This window comes from Cydia strobilella, chromosome 7, assembly GCF_947568885.1.
Source record: "Cydia strobilella chromosome 7, ilCydStro3.1, whole genome shotgun sequence".
In the NCBI taxonomy this organism is placed as follows: Eukaryota; Metazoa; Arthropoda; class Insecta; order Lepidoptera; family Tortricidae; genus Cydia; species Cydia strobilella.
This window is the reverse complement of record NC_086047.1, coordinates 9,679,216-9,707,135: the sequence shown is the minus strand read 5'-3', so window position 1 is coordinate 9,707,135 and position 27,920 is coordinate 9,679,216. Positions and strand designations below refer to the sequence as shown.

Genomic DNA, 27,920 nt, shown 5'->3' with positions numbered 1-27,920 from the left:
TTTCTTCTTCTTCCATGCACGCTCTGCACATGGGGCTGTCAGTTTTACCCATATTATGTAGGTGTTTGTTTAGTGTGTTATGTCCTGTTATTAATCCTACTATTTTACGTAGTTGGCTTCTTGGTGTTTTCAGTAATATTTTGGTAAGCTTGTGGTTCAGTTCCGGTAGAATTTCTTTGGTTTGCCTGCATGTCTCCAATTCTTAGGAAAAATTACTGCCTTGGGCAATAATATATTAATAGCATCGATCGCAGACGTTTCTGCTTGTTAATAATTAATTTAAAAACTATATAGGTTAAAAAAACATATTTTTGTAATTATCATTTTTATGTACCACCACAAGCAGATGTATCTATTGACTTTTTTCATGATTGTGAAGAGCATCTAATAGTGTCCATTATTTTATGATTATACAATTTTATATTAAAAGTCCATTATTGAATATTCAACGACAGATTGACAATTAAGAAAGCCCGCGACATAATACTGTCCTTATTTTTGCTATTCAATTTCAAAATCGTAGAGCATTTAATAACCGGAACCTTGCACAATTGTGCATACTTTTGTATGGACTGACGTTTATCTGACATGGCTATTTGTATGTTACTTACAAATAGCCATACATTTGACATGCCCCTTCCCCGCAAAAATCTGCAGACTGTTTTGTAAAGAAAATGACAGACAAGGCGTCTCCAGTTACTAAATACTCTTTCGAAATAAAATACAGCCGTGGAAATAAAACAAACCTTAGGTTTGCCATTTTCCCAAGCTGCATCTAAAACAGCAGTGTATTATTATGACACATAGGACCTTAGCTGTCAACCTAGGTTGATATAATATAAACATTGTTTTACTTGTTTAGGTATTCGACTAAAAGTAAACGAAATATATCTACATTGAATATTCTAATAGTATCAGTATTAGTAAAATTACTAATTTTCAATAATGCTGTGTAAGTATAAATACATTTATACAAAACGTAACAATTATTTTTAGTCAAATACCTTTAAAGTTAAATAAAATATATTTATACTCACGCGGCTGCAGTGCGAGGTGTCAGACTCATTTTTAAATAAACTCAAAAAATGGCGGTTTTTGACAGCTAGAAAATAAAAACCGTTAAAATTTTGTACTGTGGTACAGTCGAGTTTATAAACATGTATAAATTTTTACCTTATTGCAACGGATTAAGGTGAAGAAATCAATACATATTTATGAACCAGTCGAGTTCACACAAAATTAGCCAGTAATCGTTTCGCACGGCAACGGCGTCGGTGATAAAACCTACAATCTCTGATAAATATTTACACAGAATCTAAAATACTATGTGTATTAATTGCATTTTACACTCAAGAGCAATCCAAACTTGTTACTGTTGTATAAAAAATCCAGAGACCCGTTTCCAATGTTCGTGAGTGTATATCACTTACAATGTCTATGAGCACTTGTATTGTTCTGTTCGTTTAACAGTTCTCTTGATGAGCACGGCACATATCAATCATATCATATACCCATGTTTGTATTAAAAAGGATTTACAACACTGAATGACGTTAACAAAACATTAAGATTCGTAGCTCTAAAAACATATATAGACGGAGAGACGGACTAAGCTAACTCAGCGTGGCATTTATTTGCAATGACAAGGTGTGGAAAGTAGTCACTAATGGTCAAATTTCTATGAAAATATGATGTGTATAATGACACGCCTCACTTGTTCTGTTAGTAGGTGCATAATTAGCTTAGACGGACTCTGGGTAAAAATTATGTTTTCCATAATCATGTTTTTTTTGCTGTTTGTCATATCATATGTATCTGTTTGTAGTATAATTATAGTAGTATTTCACAATAAAAAATAAATTAAATAGGTCATCAATGAATGATAGATACTGTTTTTAGGGCTAGAAATCTTAATTTTTGAGCCGAATTTTATTTTGTTGTTTTATTTTTCGTCAGATAATAATGATAAAATATGGCGAAATACCTAATTCCTCTTTCTCTGTAGTAATTTTTGCCACCAAAAATTGTATGAGATTTCCCACCGCTTTACGAAATCTACGTTCGTTTGGACACAATGGCTGGTCGGCGTTCATTTTAAGATCAGTAAACAAAAGCAAAGATTTGCTGGTTGTATAAGACGTGTAAAGTCTAAGACAAAATACGTAGCGCAGTACAGTGCCATCTTTTGCAGCTATCAAACTAGAATAGAAGCACGATATTTTCTTACCCCCTTATTCATAAAACTTCACAAGCCTCAATTAGTTAAATTATGTTTTATCCTTTTCTTAGAAATACATAAGTCAAAATGACAAATGAAAACAAACGATTAATATTGATTACTATCAATACTCTACTGCGGTTATTCTCAAAAAATATGTCGGCGGGCTAATTGCCGACTCATACAAAATGTACGAAAATAAGAGTCGTGGCAATTAGAAGCAACCGCAGACATATTCTTAGAGAATTACCCACCAGGAGTGGTACCAGGGTCCGCCCGGTATCCCCTACGAGGGTTTTGGAAGGGGTATTTCGTAAGGTTTTGCTTACCAAAGCCGTTGCTAACTAAAACCCTTTCATTTGGCTTTTTATATAGCTTCATACGGGTAAGCTGAAACTAGTTCGATACCTGTACCTTAAGCACTAACCTCTTGAAGGGGTATCGATTATAACGCTTATTCTATTTTTAACTTTCTCTTCGTAAAAATAGAATCAAATATTGCTTATTTTTGTTTAAAGTGAAGGACCGGGTGTTTAGCGCGTTGACAGCACAGATGCCATATTTTTTTAATTAGGAAGGGGATACCCTTTCATTTAGCGGTATCTAGCGAAGGCCAATCGTTGGGGCTATTAGATAAACGACTAAGCCACTTAAAGGCTTTTTTCTGGGAAGGGGTAGACGGATCCCTGACTGGTAGTAAATAGTATCATCTGACGAAATAGACAATAAAACAAAAGTCGGTCATTACGTTCTCATCTCTGTGTTTGGCCCTGGGTCGGTCTGCTAGGGCGGCTGGGCGGGCTGCCGGTGCAGCAGCACTAGCTAGTAGCGGTGGCGGCTCGGGTACATGGTGGCGTTCTGCACGCTCGCGCTCGACTGCACCGGGTAGCCTTGCGTTATGCTGCCGGGCTTCGATGTCTGCGGAACATACTTGTTATTAAGACAGAACAATGATGACATCGGGAACAATGAGGGCTACCGCTTTTAATTTCGCCGCTAGGGACGCTAGTGTAGATGGAGGTCTTTCAAAAGGTCAAATGCAGAGAAGTTTTGGGGGTTTCAAGCTTTTTTATCGGGAATTCTCACTTCTTATTCATAATTATGGTAAATCTTTGTCCATCTTTGATTAATCATGGTAAACAATGTCGTATAGCTCAATAAATATTAGTGGCTTAAAAAAAGTGCCAAATAAAATATGTATATATGTAAAATTAAACAGGTTGAAAAAATGGTACATTTAGACGTTAAAATACCTTTGTGTATATCAGACCGTATTGATTTTATAAAAATAAGCATAGAAGAATTTTGAGATCTGTTTTTCTGGACCTACATCTACAGTGGCGCCATCTGGTGAGCACAAAAACGGTAGCCCTCATTGAAGCTATGCTGTCAATCAATCTCCAGACGAGAAGGAATGGGAGGTGACGTCGGTGGCGGTGCCTGGATTAGAACTAGAACGCTCAATCCGCCACTCATTTATATCACTCGTTATAAAGAAGATAGACTGTCACACCAGCAAAAACGTTGCAACAGTAATTAACGTTGCAATAGTAATGCTTTGCTACAGTGGCCATCCGAATATCACCTTAAAGAACGTTTGTGGCGTTGGTTGGTCATTCATTTTATATTTCTAGTCAGCTATCTCCACGATTTAAAGTATGCTTGTAGGCAGATTTTTTTTATTTTTTTTATTAAGGTTTGCCAACAGGTTTAATACGGACACTCCGTAATACCGAGTATTCACCCAATTATAGGCAAACACAACTCGAAAAGTAATTAGAAAGAGTAAACTGACGTTATAACAATAGTTGCCCTGTCGTGATAGGCTTAGAATGCACTGCGATTCATTTCTTTAGGTTTCTGAACCGAAGAAAGTGTAACGTACGGCATGCTTCATACGCGCTCGCACTTGCAAGACTGAAACCGCAAGAAATTAATCGCAGTGCGTTCTAAGCAAAGATAGATATAACTCCGTAATAGATGGACAGACAGTCTAAGTAAAAAACGAGCGTCGAAAATCAAGAAAATTTGATTTTCGAACAGATGGCGCCACTACCTTTGGCCTACTCTCGAATAGATGGCGTGGACGGTTTCGTTTGTTATTAAATATAAAAATAATTACTGCAAATAAAAAAAATCATTTATCCACATAAATACATGTTATGGTTTATGGTATTTTTATACATCTTCATTTTTAGTTTTAATCGTGTGTCGATAGATGGCAGTGAATTTACTGTGGCTACAAAATTTACTACGACAGTACCGCTCTATCCTATTATATCCTCTTTGTTCTAAGGCATAGTCGACCCAATACATTGTTCCACAGTTTTGATAGTTGATACGGACCTGCACCTGCATGTGGCTGGGCTGGTGCACCAGATGCCGGCCGGCGGACGCGTACACCACGGCGGTGCTCACGGACGGGTGCACCGCCTCGCTCAGCCCGATCACCACTTGCTGGCCCTGACAACAAACACCGCTTCATCAATTCAACTCAAACAAATAATCCCTACTTAATATTGCGACTGAAATGCGACTCTCGTCTGTCTGTTTGTTACCTCTTATATCCTTTTTCGTACGCGGATATGATTTTCTGTTAAAATAATTGTCAACATTTAATGTCATGTTGTCGCGTCCAGCTACACGACCACCTGGGACAAGCCCCTTCGGGCATCCAACTCAAAGGAGAACTTTGACCAATAGATGATAGAGCCAATGTATGGAAATTATACATTTTTGGTTTAGACAAAAAAATACCTGCGCCACCTTCTTAGGCTCCGGATGCTACCCCTCTCTATGCTTCAGCATATCCAGGACTATCGATTTAAAAAGAAAAAAGTTTCCGAAAAAAAATTATATTATATCACATTTTGCACGGACCGTTACAAAACTGACACCTAATTTTTGTATGAAGAATTTTTTTTCTTTTTTTTTTTAATCAATATAACCCAAAAGTTGATAGTTTTCCAGAGAAATAAATGATACGTTTTTTTTAAACCCCAGATATAGATAACTCACCTGCGCCTCCTTCTTAGGCTCCGGATGCTGTTCTCTGTTGTTCAGCATATCCAGGTACAGCTGCGGCTGAGGCGCGGCATACATGAGCCCCGCGTGGTGCGTGTGCGGCGTGTGCGGCGTGTGCGCGTGGTGCGCGTACAGCAGGGGCGGCGGCCGCTCGCCTACAACTACGCCCGATGTCGGCATAGCATAGTAGGCGCCCGAGGTCACGGACCCAGAGTTACCCCCGTACTGGGACGGCTCTGTAATGGAACGTTGTATGAGCACTAATGTACTGTAAGGATTTTACCATAAAAGTCTGTCTACATCTGGTGAATGCGACACGAATGCGCGCGTTTCCGACCATACAATGAAATATACGCAAAAAATTAACGATTGTTTAGCAAATATTAATTTAAAAAAATCATTTCAAGAGTGTGGTCGTTTACAACAAAAATATTGGTTATTATGGTTAGTCTGTCAAATAAAGCGCAAAAAATTTAATTAAAATTTGATTTACTTTTGTAACATTCACATCAAGCTTGTACAGCACGAGACAAGACAACAGTGACAAATAAAAAAGTGGAGAAAAGAAATAAAATGGATGACTATTATTATAAAATCTTAAAGAAGACTTTGAAGAAACATGCTATTAGTTGCACGGTTATGAAATATCTAAGGTGGCTTAATATTTATATTAGGTCGTATCTCACCTATATTTGCCTTAATATTTGTGTTGCATCTCTTTTATACTAAACAAAAAAGATGATTGGGAAAACACAACAGCAAAGTGAATAACGGTTTAGTTTAGAATTAATATAGTTAATCAGATCAAGATTTGACAGCCAAAAGATTTCTGTGAAATAAGAATTATATTACCTAGTCACTAGAATTTAATTAAAGAAAAGAACAAAAATGAGTAAAACAAAATGAACGGCTCATTAAAGAGTTGTCAAAAAAAATGAAGACGCCATAACCAGTTAAAATGGTGAAGGTTAACAAAAAGGAGCATAAATGAAATGTGGAAGGAAATAAAAATGAAACGGAGCAAGCGGTGGCCGACTACTTATAAACTCACTGTTCCAAAGTACAGCGCGCATTTGCCGGCCCATGCGGCCGTCTTCTACTTCTGTAAAAGATTATCACACGAATATTGACGAAAATTTCTGTTTATGTATTGAGAACCAAAATAAACCCACTTTAAAATATATAAAATAGAGTCTAATAATTAGAAACATTGGAATCACAGAGTTAACAGACTAAGGTAGGGTCGCTGAAGACAAAATTGTGACTTCATAACATGCTGATTTCGCACGCACACATTGTCACTTGTAGGGTTTAAGCCATTTATCGCTCTGAACTCAGAATAGAGTTATGAATGTGTGCGTGTCACGCGTAAACACGTGGAAATCGGCGTGTTATTAAATCATAGTTTTGTCATAAAGACTTTATCTCGCCCTATCTTTCAACTCTGTAATTGGAGTTAGTGGTATTTTATTTATGACTGTGCCATTTATATTTTTAGAGACACAAAAGATAGTTACTAAGATTTCATTATGGGGCTACTTTTACAGAGATATACAATGGCATTTTCCTCAAAAAATGATGGGCTTGCTTTTCAATTTGTTAAGCCCAGATAATTTAGTAAATTTTAAATCTTGGAAGCCTCTTTGACCTCTCTAATAGTGCAGTTTGCACTTATATCGTTCAAGGGACTAAAGACTCAAACGAACTCAAATAATTAGTGCAAAATAATTAACCGCTATTAGACCTTATCTGTTTGCAATAAGGCTAAGATTAGTCAGTTATCATGGTACTTACTGTGATCGGAGTAAACCGGCTGATGTTTCATGGGAGGTTGGTGATGGCGCTGGGAGTAGAGCGCGTATGTGGGGGAGGGACTGCGGGCTCGCTTCGCTCCGGCCTGGATGGGCCCACGGACTATAGTCTGCTGTTGAATAATACAGTCAAAAGTTAGAATTCCGTGTATAATGAAGGCTAAATTAAAAACTGACAATAAATAAATAAAAATAAATATTAGGGGACATCTTACACAGATCAACTTAGCCCCAAACTAAGCAAAGCTTGTACTATAGGTGCTAGGGGACGATATACATACTTATATAGATAAATACATACTTATATACATAGAAAACACCCATGACGCAGGAACAAATATTTGTGTTCATCACACAAACAAATGCCCTTACCGGGATTCGAACCCAGGACCATCGGCGCAATATCAATATCACCGCCATACATATTCACTAGCAGCGCGAGATACGCGCTACGATCGTAGCCGATAACACACGGTTTTTCTGCTATTTAGCGAAAATCGCCTCCGAACACAGAACCCTCCTAGCAGCTGGCAGTGAATAATAAAACTACTGAAGGTAGCGAACTAGTGAATTAAAACCTATTTAAGAACCATTGCTGATGTAAGCAAGAATTTGAGATACATTCTCAAATTCTTTTCAGAAAACCGAAATTAAACCAGTCAATTCGCTTTGGAATTAATCAGGAATATTTATTTGTGTATAATAATAAAAACCTTTATAAACGCATATATACAGGCACCTTTCCGTCGTAAACACATTGGGTATGACACCCAAGCAAGAAAATTAATAATAAACATACCTTGTTCAGCATGTGAGAACTGAGAGGAGGAGGCCTGCCCTGTGATTGTATTTGTTCGCCTTGCCCCGTAGATGTTGACATCGGGAACATCGGAATCTGTATGTTGCCCATTGGCATCTTCATTGGTTGATTTTCACTGTTAATGAAATAAATAATGTTAAAGTAGCAGCACAGAAAAAAAATATTCTGAGGAACAATTATAACTAAATGTGATGAAATGTACCTGTTATACATTTTCAGTACACGTACCAATACCCGGATATTTCTGTTGCATCGATGTCTCATCTAATTATATAACAAAAGCAATAAAACATATTTAAGTCTTTTCTCTTTTATACCATCTGTATTGTCTCTTTGCTTGGCCCTAAACTACAGTGTGTGTAAATTGCAACAAAATAAAAGTGATTCCATACTCACTTGGACTCCTTCTGCTGTTGTCTCTTCCTAATCTCGTCTTCATTAAGCACCTTCTTCAATTGCATGAATAACTGCTGCTTCTCTTTCTCCAGCTGTTTCAGTTTTTGCTCTAGTCCTTCAATCTGTTCCTTAGTTTCTTCTGAAATATGCTTTGTATTAAATCTAGCTTCGCACAGACTATCAATGGTGAGTAACACCTTAAATATGGAAAATATTCGAACTATTTGAAGACTGGCAAGGAACACCACTTCTTTGGTGGATTTTGGTTTAGTATTTGTAGCTATTGTTAATATGTGTGTGTGTCATACGCAGCGCACATACAATACGCTCAGGGTTCAATACAATAACATATTCAGGATGCTGTTGAAGTTGCCGCGACGCTGCAGTGCGTCGGGTATGTTCGCAGAGGCGCGCACTGATGGCTTTCACGCCATCAGAAGGTAGAGAGTAGCGTCTCTGCTGAACAGAGTGCGCGGCAGCTCCAACACCATCCTGAGCATGTTCGCTGAATGCGCGGACTGCCCCGTGACTAAACACTGGTATGGGTACAAATCATCACTGGCCAAACAAAGTGATGATTTTTACCTAGTGTCGATTCGTAATTTATTTAGTAAGTAATTAATTAATGTACATATATATAAAAAGCATGTTTGTAGGGTTAATAATAATAGGGTTAATATTGTATAATTTTAATTTTGAATTTTTATCAATGTTATTTCATATTTTTATTTTTTTTTTCTATTTTTGTTTTTGTAATTTTTTTAATGTGGCAAAATATGGGTTTGTAAGACCTGAAATAAATGATTTTTATTTATTTATTTATTTAATATAGATTTAATAAAGGGTCAAAATCATTTTCGTTGTCTTCTTTTTTGTCCTCAAAAAATGTGACAGAGTGGAGCTTTGTGCTTTTGTAAAGTTTAATTATTAATTTTTCTCGAGAGAATTATAATTATTATAATTATATAATCTACAGCTATAAAGACATGCAATAGCACTCAAGTTTTTTTATTTATTTGATAAAAGACAAAACAGAGTGGTCAGAAACAAGACAGCCAAAAGAATTTTTACCCATAAACTGAATTAATAGTATAGAAGTAAGGAGTTTAGGCAGTGTTGGCCGAAACGTTAATGCAATTAACCATTAACCGGACGTAACGGACGGTTACAGTTTACGGTTCAATTTGAACTGGTTAATGGTTAATTGCAATTAACGTACGGCCAACACTGAGTTTAGGTCTGATGGCTGGGGTCTCTATTGGTTCCGATAAATTTTAATTTCCGATTTTCTCAGTCCATAACGTTTTCCATCATAATTTTTATTAGTATTTTCAATAATTTCAATAGTCAAAAAATTAAACAATATAAATTGCAGTTCCTATTTTTGCAGGTCATCATTAATGTTAGTCATAAAATTTGTTAGTTATAATATTCAAAGTCGACATGGTATACCATTACATAATGTTAAATGGAATAAACTTATTGCTTATAAATTCATGTTAAGGTCTTTTTTCGCAGGTTATATTGATGACTTATGTTCTGTACGGGTCACAGTTCTAACCTAACCTATTTTTCTGATAGCAGTTCGGTTCTGTAAGGGTCGCAGTTCTAACCTTACCTATTTTTGTGATAGCAGTTCGGTTCTGTGAGGGTTGCAGTTCTATCCTAACCTAACCCACTTTTCTGATAAGAGTTTGGTTCTGTAAGCATCGCAGTTCTAACCTAATCGACATTTTTAGTGGCAGTTGGGTTCATACTATTTTATTCATAAAGCCAGTTTACATGTCAATGTTCTGTGAGGGTGGCAATTCTAACCTCACCTAACTCACTTTTCTAGTAGCATTTCGGTGTGTAAGGGTTGGAGTTTTAATTGGGATCATTATTCTAACTCACTTTAGACATTAAAACGATATGAATAACAACCTGACGTTTCAAACCCTTTACAGCGTTCGTGGTCAATGGGCGACACGCACCGGTGAACAGGTGGTAGTTTTATTTCATGAGTAACTATACCGAAGACAATATTATGAATAATTATTAATAGACCTTTGAATGTTATACTCATCAATTTTATAACTTTTGTGATTATAGCGTTTAATATTATAGATCTTTAATATTCGAACTATTAAGTGTTATACTTAACAAAAATTATGACTATTAATGTTTATGTCCATAAATCATATGGATATTAATTTTTGACAATGGAACAATAATTTATGGGAAACAAAGGGATCCCGATGTTAGTTCTTGGAATTAGTCGCCAAGCGGTCCCCATGCTCCCATGCCCCATAGCGGGAACAACGCAGGGAAGAAGAAGAATATGATTTTAGGTCTCACTAAATTAAAATTAAATTCATTTGATAAGAATAAATATCAATAAATACAGATCACTGTTTAGATGTAAACAGCTATAAACAGGGAATTATGCAAAAGAACAAGAAGTTTAAATAAAATTAACTTTATTATTAAAATTAAGTACTTATTTATTGTTACGTAAATAGATAAAACTAAACCTTATAAATAATACTTATGTACTAGCTATTTACTATAGTGGTAACTCAATAAGTCAAAGTCCTTGTTAATCTATACATATAATAAAGCGGAAGAGGGTCGAAAGTCTGTACATGGAAGATATTCGAAAAAAAATTGCCTGGGGATACTTAGAATCGATAACAGAACACATTCCAACAGTTTTTAGAAATTTTGTCTGTTTATCTGTTTGTCTGTTTATCTGTTTGTCTGTTTATTTGACCGCGCTACAAATGAAAACGGCTGAACGGATTTTGATGCAAACTTTACTAATCTGTCGAAAAAATCCACGGCCAGGTTTTAGGCTATAAAAATTTGAGAAATTTTACCCCTAAGGGGGTTAAAAAGGGGATGAAAGTTTGTATGGGGTTCAAGATTTATTTTAAGCTAGCAATTTGAAACTTCGTAAGAAGATATATAATTGAAATACAAGAAAACTAATTTCAGCGTTTTTGAAAATTCATCCCCTAAGGAGGTGAAATAGAGGTTGAAAGTTTGTATGGAGATCATTTTTTTTTTGAGTGCGTTACTTGAAACTTTGTATAATGAGCATATTATTATAATACAGGAAAAGTGATTTTAGCGTTTTCAAGAATTCGTCCCCTAACAGGGTTAAAAGGGGGTTGAAAGTTTGAATCCATTACAAATGCTTTGAAACTTCTTAGAAAGGTATGATAGACGATTACAAAAAAACTAATTTTGACGTTTTTGGAAATTTAACCCCTCAGTGGGTTGAAAAGGGGATGAAAGTTTGTCTTGGGGTGCAAATTTTATTTTAAGCTAGGAACTTAAAACTTTGCAAAACGTTATTATATTAAAAAGCAAGAAAATTACTTTCAGCGTTTTTAAAAATTCATCCCCCATGGTGGTGAAAAAGCGGTTAAAAACTTTATCTTGGTAACTATATCATTTTAGCTACTAGGCCAAGTTAGGTATCGATTTTGTATAAATCGGGTATGCCGAATTCATTTATGATATCAAAATGACACCATTCCCGAGTGAAAACACAAAAAATATGAAAAAACTTTTTTTAATTTCTCTTTACGCTTAAACCGCTAAACCAATTTAGATAAAATTTGGTATAGAGATTTGAGTCCCGTGGACGAACATAGGGTAGTTTTTAACCAAAAAAATGGAGACTGCGTTTGCATGGAGAAGCGGCCGTGCCCTTTCCTCTTAATAATGGTCACGAAGGTGGGTACTTTAAAAAAATCATTTTTCAGTAAATGTCAAACGATTTGGGACTTAAACGCGTTACCATGCCTTGCCGAAAAAAATCGAATCTTTCGCAAAAGTCTCGCAATGCATTGCGGCCACAAGGGGCACGGTCTCAGGAGACTGAGAAAAACCACGGTGAGAGACTCAGTGGCGCTCTAGCCAGGCAGGTCGCTTCGCTTTCGGCTGAAACGGCAAGCCAGCGCGAGTTCGATTGTGATCCCAAATATATCGTACGTAATACATATGTAGGCGCAGATCCTGACGGAGTGTGGCGCCGGAGAAGCCGTGTTCATCCCGCGTATCCTTCTCATTCCGAGCAACTTCCCGTTCCGCTTCAAGCGCCTACAGGTCCCCGTGAGCGTCTGCTTCGCTATGACCATCAACAAGTCGTAGGGGCAGATGCATTTCAAACTCCGAAAAAAAAAAAAGGGGCAGACGCTGGGGGGCTGAGGGGGTCGACAGTGACAGGTCGTGGCAAGCTGTAAAGACCTTCTGCGAGGACGTAATACAGCAGAAGGAAATGGCGGAACGGGCCAGGGAGATCGACCCAACGGCCAACCCACGGCGCCGCAAGCGTGCTCGACGCAGACGGGTCGCACATGACCGCCGCCTGCCTCCGTAGGTTGACCTCAGGATGACAGGCACGGGGACGCCTGCCATCCTTCACACACGAGGTCCCTGAGAGGGCTACCGTACTGGGTACGGTCCATAAGGAAACGAGGCCATCAAGGGCCTCCGGAGGCGGCGGTCTGCAAACACGGACTGGTACTGGTGGTGCTGTAGAAGTAAAGCGCGAGCGTTCCTACAGCCCACCGCTACAGCACAATGGCGGCAGACGGGGGGGTTGTTTAGTGGGTAGACTTGGGGCCCCATTAGCCCAAAACAAGGAGTCCCACATAACCACTCGGGTTCGTCCCCGTGCCCGAATGGTATGCGTAATTGCATTTTTCCCCTCCTAAACAAAAAAAAAAAAAAAAGGTTAGAACTGCGACCCCAAAGAAAACGAACTGTTGCCAGAAGTGGGTTAGGTTAGGTTAGAATTGCGACCCCCAAGAAAACGAACTGTTGCCAGAAAAGTGGGTTAGGTTCACCCCTGAGGGGGTTAAAAAGGGGATGAAAGTTTGTATGGGGTTCAAGATTTATTTTAAGCTAGCAATTTGAAACTTCGTAAAAAGATATATTATTGAATTACAAGAAAACTAATTTCAAAGTTTTTGAAAATTCATCCCCTAAGGAGGTGAAATTGAGGTTGAAAGTTTGTATGGAGATCAAATTTTTTTTCGAGTGCGTTACTTGAAACTTTGTATATTATAATACAGAAAAAGTGCTTACAGCGTTTTCAAAAATTCGTCCCATAATGGGGTTAAACGGGGGTTGAAAGTTTGAGTTTGTATTGTATTGGACAAATGCTTTGAAACTTCTTAGGAAGGCATAATAGACGATTACAAAAAAAGTAAAATCAACGTTTTTGGAAATTTAACCCCTCAGGGGGTTGAAAAGGGGATGTAAGTTTGTCTTGGGGTGCAAATTTTATTTTAAGCTAGGAACTTGAAACTTTGCTAAAAGGTATTATATTAAAAATCAAGAAAACCACTTTCAGCGCTTTTAAAAATTTATCCCTTAAGGTGGTAAAAAAGGGGTTGAAAGTTTGTATGGTGGTCAAACATTTTTTGAGTGCGGAACTTGAATCTTTATATAAAGGCACAACGACGACTGGTCACCACAAAAGTACCCAATACCCTACTCAGAAGCCGAAGGGCTTCTTGCTGCAGAGGAAATAATGGGGCCGCCTCAACAGAATCCGCACAGGTCATGGCAGGTGCAATTATATGCAAATGGGGATGGAAAGAAAGCCCGTTGTATGACTGCGGCCTTGAAGACCAAACTACCCAGCACATTGTTGAACGATGCCAAAATAGACATTTTCAAGGCAACCCGGAGGACCTCTATACCTACCAATTGGACACCTGACCAAAGAATATAATACTCACTAGGAGAAGAACGATAACTCCATTCAAAAAAATGTCCCTTTCAAAAGTTATTTTATACGAGAACACCCAAATATTCCGAAATACGTTTTTCCGATTTTTATAACCACGATGAAATAAAATCACGGATGTGCTATTTCCGAAAACTTAAAATCCGATTGTCATTTTGACCGAAAGCTTAAAGTTCCGATTATACACTTTCCGAAAATATTTTTTTCCGAATTCTTAAATTCCGAAAAATCATTGTCCGATCGGAAGTAAAATAATTCGGTATTCAGAAATTCGGTTTTTTGTAAGGTCGAAAAAATTCAATCCGTAATATTCAAATGAAAACTCACGTTTTAGTAATTATTACGGGTGCCTGTCGTGCCGCATCATGTTAAATTTGGCATAAAATATATTTGGCATTAAAATTCGGCATCAATAAATTAGGCAGAACTGCGACCCCGCGAACCCGAACTGTTGCCAGAAGTGGTGTTAAGGCGAAATTTGATTACCTATACGCATCTATACATACATTGGGTTAGGTTAGGTTAGGTTAGAACTGCGACCCCCAAGAGAACGAACTGTTGCCAGAAGTGGGTTAGGTTAGGTTAGGTTAGAACTGCGACCCCCAAGAAAACGAACCGTTGCCAGAAAAGTGGATTAGGTTAGGTTAGACCTGCGACCCTCAAGAAAACGAACTTGAACAATATATTCGGAATATCGTTATAGGAACCACGTCAATTCGGAATAAGGGCAATTCAGAATTCGTGATTTTGAAAATCGTAAATGTTAAATTCGGCGTTTGTCACTGTCGGAATTGTTATAATCGGGATATGTGGTTCGGAATTTAAAATTTCGGAATAATGGCAATTCTGAATTCGTGATTTCAAAAATCGTAATCGTAATCGTACCTAATGCCGAATTAATTTATGATATCAAAATGATACCATTCCGAAATAAAAACCCAAAAAATATGAAAAAAAATATTAAGTTCCGCCTCCAGGGGAGAGGGAGAGAAATTAGGGGTGAATTAGCCGCTTACTGACACAGACCGAATTCCACGCGGGCGGAGCCGCGGGCACGGCTAGTATGCTATAAAATGTTATTCTCTGCCTTAGCCTAAACCTCCATAAATTAAAACATTTACCTCAATTAGCCAGAGTAACCAAAGATTTCCGTCATAGCAAATCAGTACAATTTTTACCTTCATAACTCGAAAAATTATGAAAGTGCTGGTGGCCTAGCGGTAAGAGGGTAAGACTTGCAATCCGGAGGTCGCAGGTTCAAACCACGGCTTGTACCAATGAGTTTTTCGGAACTTATATACGAAATATCATTTGACATTTACCAGTCGCTTTTCGGTGAAGGAAAACATTGTTAGGAAACCGGTCTAATTTATTAATTCAGATCATTTCGGTCAAGCCGCCACGTTTCAAGGTCCTCCTAAGAATAGACCACAGACCGTAACATACAGACCAATGACTGAACGTCGAATAAATAAATTTCAAGCTGAAACACAATATCATTTGTCTGTGACATCTTTTTATCCTAATGATAGTAATGATCCTAATTATTCCTATAATAAATTATTCAATATAGTTAGTACACAGTTTAATTCAATATTCAAACCGAAAACAATTTCCAAGAATAAAGTGAATCAGAAATTTTGTGTTTGGGCAACACCGGGAATTTACAAGAGCAGGGCCCGTCTCTATGAACTATATAGTATAAAAGAATACAACAGATCTACGATATTTGTAGAATATGTCAAGAATTATTCGAAAATATTTAAGAAAGTGTGTATTGCCGCCAAATCTCTTAATATTAGTGCAAAGGTCAAGGCATCTGAGAATAAAATAAAAACTGTCTGGAACATCATAAAACAGGATAGTGCTAGTCAGAAACCTCGTGATTGTCAATTTAAGTTGCAATGTAAAAACAAATTAATTAACTCTGACATGGAAGTGGCTGCCGCATTCCAAGATTATTTTTCGAATATGGCTTGTGATATTACCAGAGAGATCAAATCATCTGCAATGCAAGCTGCACATTTGCTCCATGCCTCCTTGGAGAAATATGACAGTACTTTTGAATTCAGCTATGTGAACTCACGTACTATATATAAAACATTTAAGTCTCTAAGCAATAAAAACACAGAAGATATATGGGGCATGTCAATGAAATCTATAGGCCATATTATTGAAATAATCACACCTTATTTATGTATTGTTTTCAAATCTTGTATTGACAAGGGCGTATTTCCTAATTTAATGAAATACCTTTATTTAAATCTGGAGAAAAAACTAACCCAGAAAATTTTCGTCCAATATCTATTCTACCCGTGCTTAGTAAAATCTTCGAAAAAATCATGCTAAATCAATTACAAGCATATTTTACTAGAAACAAACTTCTTCATAATCGTCAATTTGGATTTACAAAAGGTCGATCAACCACTGATGCTGCGTCTGTGCTCATCAAGCATATTTATAACATATGGGAAGAATCTAGTGATGTGGTGGGAATTTTTTGTGACTTGTCAAAAGCCTTTGACTGTGTTGAGCACTTGACTTTAAAACTAAAGCTTAAACATTACGGGTTATCTGATACCGCTATTAACCTAATTTCAAGCTACCTCAGTGAAAGAACACAAACGTGTGATTAATGAAACCCAGTCGGAATCCGCTGCTATTAAACTAGGAGTGCCCCAGGGGTCAATTTTAGGCCCATTTTTATTCTTAGTATATATAAATGACCTTCCGTGTATTGTAAAAGATCATTGTGAAATTGTGTTATTCGCGGATGACACATCTTTAATTTTTAAAGTTAGTCGAAATATTGAAGACTATAGGGGCATTTCACGTCAAGCGGGCAGCAAAAAAATTGACAGGTTCTGGATTTTGTTCATAGTTGGATTAATTGGACCTATATGTGAACTAAAAAATTTGGCATCAAATATATTGCTTCGTTAAAAATTTATACGCATTTAAAAAAACTACAAAATTTGAGGAACGGATTTTTTAAAAATTATTATTGCAATTCTTTCAATGGTTTTAATTATAACTAAATAGTGATTATTTGAGAATATTAGTTGATTTCTTTGAAAATTTATAAAAAAAGTTTTTTTTATCTTTTTATCATATAACAAACCGGAAGTTAGTATTAAATATCTTTTTTTTTCCAACTTCGCATTTTTTTATATTTTTTATTTTTACACAATAATGTAGCTTATGGTGTACTAATGTCCTATAAAAAAATTTATAATGGCATCTCGATTGGTTTTGAAGGTTCATGAAGTAATTCGAAAGTACTGCGCGACGCTCCGTACTGAGCGGTAGTTCTATGTGGCAGTCTTTAATGGCCAATTACGGGTTTTTTTACTTTTGCGTAACGGAATTAAAGCAATAAACAATATTTCATCGGTTAAGATGTATAAAAGCAAATCATGTATTATTCAATCGTGCCTTGTAGAGCTATGGTTTAGGCGGGGTATGTCACATGCTTAAGAAGTCACTTTCGAGTTAGGTTACGTTCTGAGGACGTCACTTTCTGTACGTCACATTCTGAGTTTGTCACATTCTGAGCTCGTCACATTCTGAGTACGTTACTTTCTGAGAACGGCACTTTCTGAGGACGTCACTTTCTGTGAACGCCACTTTCTGAAGCCCTCGCTTTCTGAGTACGTCACTTTTATAGCATAGTAAGATTAAAGCGTATACCTGCATGAACAATAGATACCAGCAATCATAACAGCTGTATCCATTGTTAATGCAGGTATACGCTTAAATATTACTTTGCTATAAAAGTGACGTACTCAGAAAGTGACGAACTCAGAAAGCGAGGGCCTCAGAAAGTGGTGTTCTCAGAAAGTGACGTACTCAGAATGTGACGAACTCAGAATGTGACGTACAGAAAGTGACGTCCTCAGAACGTGACCTAACTCAAAAGTGACATCTTAAGCATGTGACATACCCCGCCTAAACCTAGCTATAGTTATTAAGTTACCTCTAGCGTTTTGTTAAAACATAAACGTTTTGTTTTCAGTTCCAAGATATGGTTGATCAGTGATAGCGCTACAAGGCACGATTGAATAAGACATGATTTGCTTTTATACATCTTAACCGATGAAATATTGTTTATTGCTTTAATTCCGTTACGCAAAAGTAAAAAAACCCGTAATTGGCCATTAAAGACTGCCACATAGAACTACCGCTCAGTACGGAGCGTCGCGCAGTACTTTCGAAGTACTTCATGAACCTTCAAAACCAATCGAGATGCCATTATAAAAATTTTTATAGGACATTAGTACACCATAAGCTACATTATTGTGTAAAAATAAAAAAAATAAAAAAATGCGAAGTTGGAAAAAAAAAGATATTTAATACTAACTTCCGGTTTGTTATATGAAAAAAAGATAAAAAAATCTTTTTTTATAAATTTTCAAAGAAATCAACTAATATTCTCAAATAATAACTATTTAGTTATAATTAAAACCATTGAAAGAATTGCAATAATAATTTTTAAAAAATCCGTTCCTCAAATTTTGTAGTTTTTTCAAATGCGTATAAATTTTTAACGAAGCAATATATTAAAAAAGTAATGATGCCAATTTTTTTTTGTTCACATATAGGTCCAATTAATCCAACTATGAACAAAATCCAGAACCTGACAATTTTTTTGCTGCCCGCTTGACGTGAAATGCCCCTATACAGACATAAATAGTACCATGAATATGGTCTCAAATTGGTTCACAATTAATAATTTGCTGTTGAATTCCAAAAAAACGAAGTGGATTAGATTCACATTACCTAATGTAAAAATTACTAGTGGGAGTATATTTATAAATAATGAATGTCTAGAAATGGTGGATAAGACTCTCTTCTTAGGTTTGACCATAGATAAAAATTTGCAATGGAGTCCCCATATATCTTCTCTAGGAAACCGATTGAGTTCGGCAGCATACGCAGTCAGAAGGACTAGGCAACTAACTAACGTGGAAACAGCCCGAATGGTGTATTTTAGCTATTTCCACAGCCTAATGTCATATGCAATTCTAGTCTGGGGTAAAGCTGCCGATATACAAACCATTTTTGTATTGCAAAAAGTGCAGTGCGGAACATATATAATTTAGGGTCACGTGTTTCATTAAGAGAACGTTTCAGAGAAATAAATATGCTAACAATGGCATCACAATACATATATGACTGCATATTATATGGTCTAAAAAATGTAGAAACCTTTCAGAAAATGCACAGTGCTAGAAATAATCACAAAATAGCAATAACTAGATCTCGTGTGAAGAGAGTGAAGAAATCTTTTCTAGAACAGTGTATACAGTTCTACAATAAGTTACCAAGGGAGGCACTGGATTTACCATTTCCTGGACTTAAAAAATATGTTAAATCTGGTCTACTGCATAAGGCATATTACACAGTCGAAGAGTATATTAATGATAAAGATGCATGGCCTTCTATAAGTAAATGAATAAATTATGAAATGTATTTGTATTGTATTTGAAATTTTAATTGTTGAATTTTGTATTTTGTAAGCTGTTATTTATTTTTTAATTTACGACGATTCAAAAGAGATTGTAAAATCCTACTTGATTAAATGAAATTCTATTCTATTCTATTCTAATCCCGACAAGGCCTAGTTTCCCCTCTAGGTTGGAAGGTCAGATGGCAGTTGCTTTCGTAAAAACTAGTGCCTACGCCAATTCTTGGGATTAGTTGCCAAACGGACCTCAGGCTCCCATGAGCCGTGGCAAAATGCCGGGACAACGCGAGGAAGATGATTAACTCGAAAAATTATATGCCCTTGATATTATTGAAATTATTTCTTGATTTCTTTGTGGTCTTCCTCAGTGGTAATTTTTGGGAGTAGGTACCGTTATGAAGTTCCACACAAAGTCAACAGAGTTCTACTAAATAATTATATATAGAGTATCTGTCCGTCTTACCCAATGTCATGACATCTTGTCTCTCTCTTGCCTCTCGCTCTTTTCTTAATCTCTCCTCTTCTACCTCGGCTTCATACTCTGAAATACAGTAAACCACAGAATTATAAACATGTAATAAATCAGTATGCATTAACAGTAAATGACAAGAACTCATCTGTACTAAGATCATAGACTATAGAGGACCCCTCTTCCCGCAGACTCGGTATCAGGTCAGTGAAGAGAATCAAAATTCAATTTTTCATTTAAAACTTCAAGGTGGTATTTTAACTAAAACTTAAAAATCACAAACCCTGGGATTTGAGTTTAGATGAAACTTCAATTGATTTCTTGTTCTTAGAACAAGAAATATTGTCCTGCTAAGCAAATGCAAGCATATCAAACATCCAAAAAAGCAACTACCAGTCAAGATTACGTTGCAAATGCAAATAAACAAGACTAGTTGAAAGTGACTATGAAGTCTTTTCTTACAACGATCAATAAATTCTTATATTGATAAATAACGGTCCGTCTGATATTATTATAATATTTATAATCGAATAAATCATTCAAATGTCAACAAAGATCTCTTATCAAATTCACATAATCAACATAAAACAAACATCACAGAATATTTACAGAAATTATCATAACACATACCTTGCTTTTTCCTTTGTCGTTCACGAGTGATATACCATTTGAGAGCATGCCACATTCGCTGGTCAGGATCATTATTCTGTTCTTCAGTAGTCGTGGATGTTACTGCAGGCATTTTGCTGTGTTAGTGTTTGTACTGCTTGTAGCTTCCACTGATCAAGAGAAAATATAATAAACAAAAATTTCACTGAACAGCTCAAGCAAAAGTAAACATAAATTATAAAATAGACTTATAGTATGTAAGAATAAATAAATCGAAACTTCTTTACTTGCGCAACTGCAGTAGCTGCAGGTGAGCAAAGCAGGTGAACTGCAGTTTATTTTTTTTTCAATCGCAGTCGTCAATTTTGCTACTGAATCTTTTTTATTTAGCACAGATGCAGAAACATGACGATGTTTAAAAGTCGTAACAGACTACCGCACCGCACCGCGACCTTGGTGCGCCGCACCCATAAGTGAGAGCGAGAAAGAGATATTTCTGTTTCGCAAAAAGGTCACGGTGCGGTGCGGTAGTCTGACCATAGATTCTAGAGCTACTTTAGTGGGATAGGGATTTGCACCACCGGACATCGCGCCGCGATTCGCGCACGAGTGTGGAGGGTCTATACATCCATTGATGGTAGGATTCATTACATCCATTTAATGGTTTTCTATTTCTAAACGAATAACAAATGTCATCTGTCAAAACGAAAGTTTTCCTTTCCCCTCCTTCGCTCCATGGAGACTATACTTCACCCCCTCTCGTAACCAATGTAGGCAGTGATAGTGATATCAAATGATACGATAAAGTGAAAATGATAACACAATACCATTGAAATCCACACGTACTATATTTCTTATCGTAACATAAATATATTTATCTTCCCATTAATTTGTGTTGCTAGGCGTGGTTCAATAATTACTTGTAGTTGTAGATATGGATGAGCCTTCAGGAGCAAAGAAGAAACTCAAAACGGTAAGATAAAAATTGCATTAATTGTATAGTAATTAAAGTTTATATTATATTTAACAGTGAATTATTTTTGTTTTGACCAAAATATTGTTTGAAAGGTACATACGTAATATGCTTTAATAAAGCCGTCCTATATAACATAGCGGTTACGTCCACGTATTCAATTTCTACATAATTTGGTATCTACTTAAAATGTAAATATTTTACATATAATATTTACTGCAGATATTGTAGAAAACAAAAAAACTGTTGTTCAATAAAACATTGTGATACCTAACAAAACAAAAAGAAACAGGTTTTATGTTATATTATACCAAACAGAAAATAGCCTTGAAATTGCAATTAGCCGTTTTAAAGATATACGGCATAGAAGGCGCAGCGGCCAGCCAAACGCACTATGACGCAAGGTTAACTGGTAATCTCTGTAAATACTACATTCTACAAAGTTTTTTATCGTTAAAATGACACTTGTGGGTCATACATAGATTTTAAACCAAAAGTTGCCCCTCCTGTGAACATTCGTTTTTTTTTTTAAATACTACGTCGGTGGCAAACAAGCATACGACCCGCCTGATGTTTAGCAGCCTCCGTAGCCTATGTACGCCTGCAACTCCAGAGGAGTTAACAGCTTGTGTGCATATATGGAATGATTTCATGACATAGTTTAATATAAAAAGGGTACCCCCTTTACGCAGGTTTAATCAGGAAATAAAGCTTTATAGCCTATATATTAAAAGTTGTATATGATCAATAAAGGATGATTAACTTTATAGAAGGTATTATTCGCCGATTTTCACAATTGACCTTGCCTCATAGTACTACGCTTTATGTGCCCTATATCTTGAAAACGGCTCATCTCATGAAAAAATATTTGGTGCCTAACTTGTCTCAAATTTTATGCTCTACAACTCTTTCCTACATGTAAATAACATCGGAGCTATAGAAATGTTGATATCCGCGAAAAACCGATTTGTATGACATTTGACCTTGAATAATTTCTGACGCGCACACGATCATTGCGTCGACTTTTAAGAGAACCTTTAATACGTTATAACGAAGGTGTATATGAGTGTCCAGCTTATTATCTCTCATTCCGAGGTTGACCCCCTTTTTAGGCTTAAAAAGTTGAAAAATCCCACGCCGCCGCCCAATTTTTTTCGACCGGCGCGCACGTCTAGTTGGTAATGCAATTTAAAGCAAATATTCGAATAATTTTTAAATCAGGGACATATTTTAAAATTAAAAGCCCTGGGTTGTATGTCTAGCTTGTAACCCCTGGGGAAGCCCCTTTTGGTCCAAGAGTAAATAGTACACTCCTGCTTTATGTAAGATTTGTAATATCTGCTACTATCATAAAATTATTATTAGTTTTACAAATGGATTTAACTATCAATTTCTCTACAAGAAAATACAAGCTACATACATACCTAGTCATCATTAACGCAACAATGCCATGCCATGACATTGAAAGAGTAAAATTACTACTTTAAGTTCTGGGAACCTGGTTTATTGCCTAAAATATAGCAATCGATGCCACAGTTACTAAGGCTTATCTACATAAGCCTTAGTAACTGTGGCATAGCAATCTAGTTCTAGTATCTACATACTAGATAGGCTTATGTAGGTATATATTGCTATACCACAGTTACTAAGGCTTATATAGATACTAGATGACGAAATATAAATTGATTAGATATGAAGAAAAATATGTAAAAACATTCATAACACAGAATTTACAAAAATAGATGTGCTCATCACATATAAAATGCCCTAACCGGGATTCAAACCCGGGACCACCAGCTTTAACCTTTTGGACGCCAATGACCGATATATACGCACCGCAGGTTCAACGCCAAAGACAGATTAATTGGTGATAGACCACAGAGCAACATAGACCTACATGCATATGCATAAAGTTCAATTTCAGTTTAGACATTTCAGTGACGTGGCGCCTGGATGACTGCTTTTGTGTTTGACACGGCGTCGAAAAGGTTAATGGCTACCAACTTATCTAAATGGTCTCTTTGTTTGTTTTCATTCCTTTATGAACCTAACTATAGGGTATATGAATTGAAATAGACCTCTTAATTCATAGTGGTTGACCTCTAAAGTTAAAAGGTTTCAGGTAAGACATAGCAACTTCCTGGGTTGATATAAGTCACTTTAATTTATAGATTTTTTATTACTCTAAGAACAAATTAAATTATTTTCTATGAAAATATATGTTATATTTTTTTCCTTCGTATATGATATTTATTTCAGTTTATAGATTTTTTATTGTTTTATAGCAATCTATAAAATACTTACATTTAAGACACTGGCAATACTATGTCTGGCAATATTAAAATAAATGTCGTATTCTGTATACTAAATAATATAATATGATTATAAGGCATAAGGGTGTTATTATGCAGAATTGAACCCTGGGTCATTCCAAAGTGACGGGTGGGACACTTTAACTCCTTTTTTACCTACTTTGATTTATTTCTTCCTAACAACTACAATATTTGTATACCCAATAAATATATATATATATATATAAACCCTACATCGTGGAAAAAGTACTGGGGATTAAAGGAGATCATGAAAAACGGCTCTGTCCATATTAATATAAAGAAAAAACTCCACGACATGACTATACTTCCATGCTTAACATATGGTTGTCAGACATGGTCTTTAAGGAAGAAAGATGAAGAAAGAATCGCTGTTTGCCAACGCAAGATGGAAAGAAGTATGCTCGGGATAAAGATAGCAGACAGGGTAAACAACCACAAAATAAGAAAAACAACAAAAGTGGTAGATGTAAAAACCAAAATGAGAAAATTAAAATGGCAATGGGCAGGGCACATATGCCGTATGGAGAACAGGTGGACGAAGCGTTTGGTGGAATGGTACCCGTACGAAGGGAACAGAGGTCAAGGACACCCGAGGAAGAGATGGAGGGATGTCTTCACCGAAATAACGGGTTTAGATTGGATGAGTAAGGCTCGTGACAGAGCACTGTGGAAGAGCTTGGGGGAGGCCTACGCCACGGAGGCGACTACTATTACCTAACCTGTAAATGTGATTAAATTATTATGTAAATGTAATAGTAGAAATAAAGGCTATTTTTATTTTTTTTATTTATATAAACCCAAATAATCATTTTATACTTTAACATTGAAAAGAGGAAAAAGTGATAAACTGTTTTTTATTATTATTAGAAATAAATAGATGGCATTAGAATTGGGTGGGACATCAAATGACCCCTCCTCTGCGACGGAGGAGTTGGTTCCTATCAAAAACTTAAAGCTATGGACCTAACAAGTGCCTGAAAAAAAATTGGTGCTTTTGTCCAGCGTGTCCACATTATCACCTGAAACTGCCCTACCATATCGATTCCTAAAAATATGATTCATGAACTTTCCTCTAGATATTGATTTCAATGTAATACAGTTTATGAATTTTTCACCTGTGGTGTTTTTGCTGGAATGACCCCCCATCACTTTGAAATAAAGTTCAAAATCAGGTGGGAAATATATTCCCTCTGCCTTATAAAGGCTTAAGAAATATATTGTGTTTAAGTATACAGGCAGGACGCAAAAAAAGTATGGGCACCCCTCACCCCTAATTTTTTTTACCTACTTATACACAGGTTGTAGGTTGTATATGATGTCTTATTTACTCGGAATGATTAGCGAATATACAGAAAAAATAAAAATACAAGTAACAAAGTGCGTAAGCCTATAAGAATCAAACAAAGAAAAAATGTATTCCACCCAAGACCTGTATCCTTGAAGCTGCTAAAACTATAAAAACAAGCTAGTTTTTATCTGGTATACAAATATAGGAGAACGTTAATAGTTTTTTAATATTTTTTTCGAATTCGAAACAATTGCCGCCCGCGAGTAAAATAAAATACACGATCAATGCGCATACGCGCCAGTCGTTCATACAGTGGTGCGCGCGCTGACGTTTCCACCGCGCCCGCAGTGTAGCCAGTTCATCGTACGCGGGAAAGTGCTCGCAAATTATTCAATTAGCAAAATGAATCGAGAAGCAAGAGAAAGAAAGGTTGCCGAAGTCTTTGAGAAGTATAAAATTTCTGAATGGGGAACGAGAACGGTTAGTCATTCATTACTGTTAAAACCTATAAGTAAAGTTATGACAACGAAAGCTGCGCGAGTCTAATTTCAAAACAGAACTTTTTTAATGCACGATACATTGTGTTTATCAAACCGGTAATTAATAACATATACGAACTTGGTTTAAAACTTATGCGACTCTGATTTAATGCAGTATATATTTATACCTACGGAATCATCACTTTCACTACGCTTATAAAATTGTATAACTTTCTTTTCTGCTGTAAACAAACTTAGTTTGAGACTCGTTTGATAACGACAGCGATGAGCATAACGAGTCCTGTAGGTAGATAATATTCTTTATCTACACCTACACAGATATCATAAACCCTCTATGATGCCTTCAAAATCCGTAAATAATGGCCAACATTAAGAAACTGTTTTGTTACAGCAAATTTTTTATCTGTGAAAATGTTATTATTGCTAAATAATAACATCGATTTCGATAATATTATTTTATTCAAATTTCGAACATCTCTGAAAAACAAAGAAATTTGATTTGACCTCTATTCTAATATCAGTCGAGATGACGTTTTATTCGAAATGAAATGTCAATTGCATACAAATTTGACAAATCTCGCTTGTTAGTTGGTATCGAACGATATGGCAATCGACCCCCACTCTTTGTCTCTGAATTAAAAAAAAACTACGGATGCGTGACATGCGTGAAAAAAGTTTTCTTTGCCGCCATTTGACGTGCAGTTTATCTTTTAATTAGTTTGTAAGTAAAAAATAATTTGTTTTGTTGTTTTTAAAGTAACTCTAGGAAAAGTTTTGTGTAAAATGTGTGATAAAGATATTTCGGAGGCGCCATCTCATATCCGCGAATTCCGCCAGAGAGCAACTATGCCCCAATGTCGGCTGTAATATGAGGTTAGTGAATATATCATAGAGAGTTTATAATATGTGTGTAGATAAAGCAGTGTATGTAACTGTACATAATTAGGCATTAAAACACTCGTGTGATTCTATTATGAAACTCACTACGTTCGTTTCATAAACCCACACTCGAGTTTTAATGCCTTTCATTATGTAGCAGTCACATAAACTACTATTACATTACATAAACTTTTTATTTTAATAAAGAAAAATCCCGAATTAAAAAAAAACTTTACATAAATTACGAATGTATTCACTCAACAGAGTATTTTTTTTTAAATATGCGTATAAAGATATATATTATGCAAATTTTCATGCATTTCGCAATTTTACATCATTCAGACTGCTACTGATATTTAATTCTCGCTATAGTTAATAAAAAACCTTATTTATATTATGAAACAAATAAATTTTATATGTTCAAATTCATTATACCCGACCCGATACAATCCGGCAATAGTAGATTGTGCAACATGGGGCGTAAGTTAAATATTGTAAACGAGAGTATAGTTAAATCACGACGGCTTGCCGGAGCGACTCGAGTTTGCAATATTATTACGCCCCGAGTTACACACAATGTTTTTCATCACACTTACGATACAAAAATGAAGTATAAAGTCAAAAAACTGTTATTTATGGTACTAGAAACTTCGTAACTAACTCCCTAGGGATAACGCTTTTTCTATAGTTCCCGCTAAGCCTGCGTGCAATTCCACATTAACTGAGCGAGTGTGATGAAATAGTACATTTCGATGCTAGTGCGGAAAGTATGTCATTACTTTACGAGTACCGAGATATCTTGCCACGAGCCGTAGGCGAGTAAAAATAAGAAAAGCAACAAGTAAGGAATAGAATTCGAAACTTTTATATTATTAATTCTGTGACATCATTGACATTGACATTATGAAGAAGTGTTTTTCTAGATTTTATTCGACTAGAATAGATTTTGTTATTATTATTGAACCCCCTTCAATGAAAGTTTTTTTTTTTCAAATGCATGTTCTATAAGACAGAAACAATTGTAAATATTCAAACATTGTACTATTATTACCTAAATATCGTTATTTATGATTATTTGTGGTGGTTTTTATGTTGATTACGACGTTTAAAGGAAACTAATATTAACACTCATCAATAAGTAGTCATGAATTGGAACAAGTAAAAATTTAAAAAAATTGGAAAAGTAAAAAGCACTAGTTCGCGAAAACCAACTTTCCGCACGCTAAACAGCCACGAAAAGTAGCACTTTTTGAGCAACTGTATTAAAAATAGTTTTATTTAATGAGTTTCTCTCGAAATTGCGCTTACGTAATCGAAGACAATATTTTGATTTGTAAAGTTAATTAGAACGATATCGACCGTATGGTCCCTTTATTGTGTCATCTGTTT

At 36.0% G+C, this 27,920-nt stretch overlaps 2 protein-coding genes across 6 annotated transcripts in view; one reads left to right on the top strand and one right to left on the bottom strand.

Annotated features, from left to right (window-relative positions):
* Positions 1–308: 308 nt before the first annotated feature.
* LOC134743107 (G protein pathway suppressor 2) lies at positions 309–20,983 on the bottom strand. Of its 4 annotated transcripts, none has more exons than XM_063676434.1 (10): positions 20,846–20,983; positions 20,580–20,728; positions 19,944–20,021; positions 8,268–8,406; positions 7,851–7,986; positions 7,035–7,164; positions 6,292–6,342; positions 5,235–5,476; positions 4,563–4,679; positions 309–3,134 (listed from the first exon to the last, which is right to left on the bottom strand). In XM_063676434.1, the coding sequence occupies exons 2-10, from the start codon at positions 20,689–20,691 to the stop codon at positions 3,039–3,041; spliced, it is 1,101 nt and encodes a 366-aa protein (XP_063532504.1). In that variant the 5' UTR covers positions 20,692–20,728; positions 20,846–20,983; the 3' UTR covers positions 309–3,038. The 4 variants fall into 4 exon arrangements, with proteins under 4 accessions (XP_063532504.1, XP_063532505.1, XP_063532503.1 ...); XM_063676435.1 differs by having other exon boundaries at positions 20,841–20,868; XM_063676433.1 differs by lacking the exon at positions 20,846–20,983 and having other exon boundaries at positions 20,580–20,802.
* Positions 20,984–21,354: 371 nt separating this feature from the next.
* The window catches only part of LOC134743059 (bifunctional 3'-phosphoadenosine 5'-phosphosulfate synthase), a 37,311-nt gene continuing 30,745 nt past the window's right edge, over positions 21,355–27,920 (top strand). Inside the window, exon 1 of one of the 2 annotated variants that reach the window (XM_063676340.1) lies at positions 21,355–21,531. In XM_063676340.1, coding sequence (XP_063532410.1) covers positions 21,493–21,531 — 39 coding nt within the window. In that variant the 5' untranslated portion in view covers positions 21,355–21,492. Of the gene's footprint in view, positions 21,532–25,440; positions 25,633–27,920 lie in introns of those variants that run through there. The other variant, XM_063676339.1, reaches the window with a different exon arrangement.

Excerpts from the sequence above, each read along its gene's own strand:
- LOC134743107 (XM_063676434.1), bottom strand. The coding sequence starts at position 20,691 with ATGCCTGCAGTAACATCCACGACTACTGAAGAACAGAATAATGATCCT. Across the intron at positions 20,022-20,579 it reads ACGACAAAGGAAAAAGCAAG|AGTATGAAGCCGAGGTAGAA; the intron begins GTATGTGTTATG and ends ACTGTATTTCAG. Across the intron at positions 8,407-19,943 it reads ACAAGATGTCATGACATTGG|AAGAAACTAAGGAACAGATT; the intron begins GTAAGACGGACA and ends AGCATATTTCAG.